Source organism: Seriola lalandi, unplaced genomic scaffold, assembly GCF_002814215.2.
Source record: "Seriola lalandi dorsalis isolate HSWRI2012SDOR001 ecotype SW California unplaced genomic scaffold, Sedor1 jcf7180002052513, whole genome shotgun sequence".
NCBI lineage: Eukaryota > Metazoa > Chordata > Actinopteri > Carangiformes > Carangidae > Seriola > Seriola lalandi.
Genome location: NW_019523066.1, coordinates 29,435 through 30,289, shown reverse-complemented (window position 1 = coordinate 30,289; position 855 = coordinate 29,435). Strand labels below are relative to the sequence as shown.

At 41.5% G+C, this 855-nt stretch overlaps 1 protein-coding gene across 1 annotated transcript in view; it reads right to left on the bottom strand.

The window, feature by feature from the left end:
* Positions 1-855, bottom strand: part of nudcd1 (NudC domain containing 1) — a 31,181-nt gene that overhangs the window by 12,422 nt on the left and 17,904 nt on the right. Inside the window, exon 7 of the mRNA XM_087172393.1 lies at positions 604-835. Coding sequence (XP_087028519.1) covers positions 604-835 — 232 coding nt within the window. The remainder of the gene's footprint in view (positions 1-603; positions 836-855) is intronic.

The window sequence follows — 855 nt, the reverse complement described above, 5'->3', positions numbered from 1 at the left end:
AAGGGGGGGGGGGGGGGGGGGGCTTAATAAAAAGGTATAGAAGGTCATGAGAAAACCTCCAGAGGAAACCAGACAAGACAAAGACGAGCTTGATGAAAGTTTCATGGCTGAGTCATCTCCTCCAACACACACTGATTTAACACCCAGATGATTCACCCAGACAAGTGGCAGCAGGGTTGGAGAATATGTTGATATATATATTATATATATATTTACATATATACTGTGAAGATTAACTGTCAGATATTTTTGTCTGTTTACACCAAGATATTCATCGCTTTAATATTCTAGGGTGAATTATAGTTGAGCTAAGTTTTAATGTAACATTACATTTTTATTTGATTAATGTGAACTGATTAATTAATTAAGTATTTAACTCACTGGATTAAGCACAAATGAGTTTTAATTATCACCATTTTCCCAAAAATTTTTTAAATATACACACAATCCAAAGTTTTTTCAGCATGATGCTCAAAGCAGGATGTCAACTTTAGAAACAAAATATCTCAAATTTTAAAAAGGCCAATTTCCATTCTAACACAAGGGAATGTAACTGCTGCTCCTTTACTTTAGTTTCTCTAACTTTGGTTGTGACGGTTTAACCAGGATATTTGAGCTCACACACGATGGTGCAGAGAGACGTGCGTCAGGTGCAGCGCTGCAGTGATCAGTGTCATGTCTCAGCCTCACCAGGTCTTCAGACGTCAGGTGGGTCAGTCTCTGGTGGATCAGGGCGGCCTGCTCGTCACTCATCACATGCTCTCCCCTCCTGTCGCCCATCACCAGCTCCGCCCACACGGGTCCCTCACTGCGCTTCTGCAAGGTCACCTCCAGACTGAGGACACACACACACAC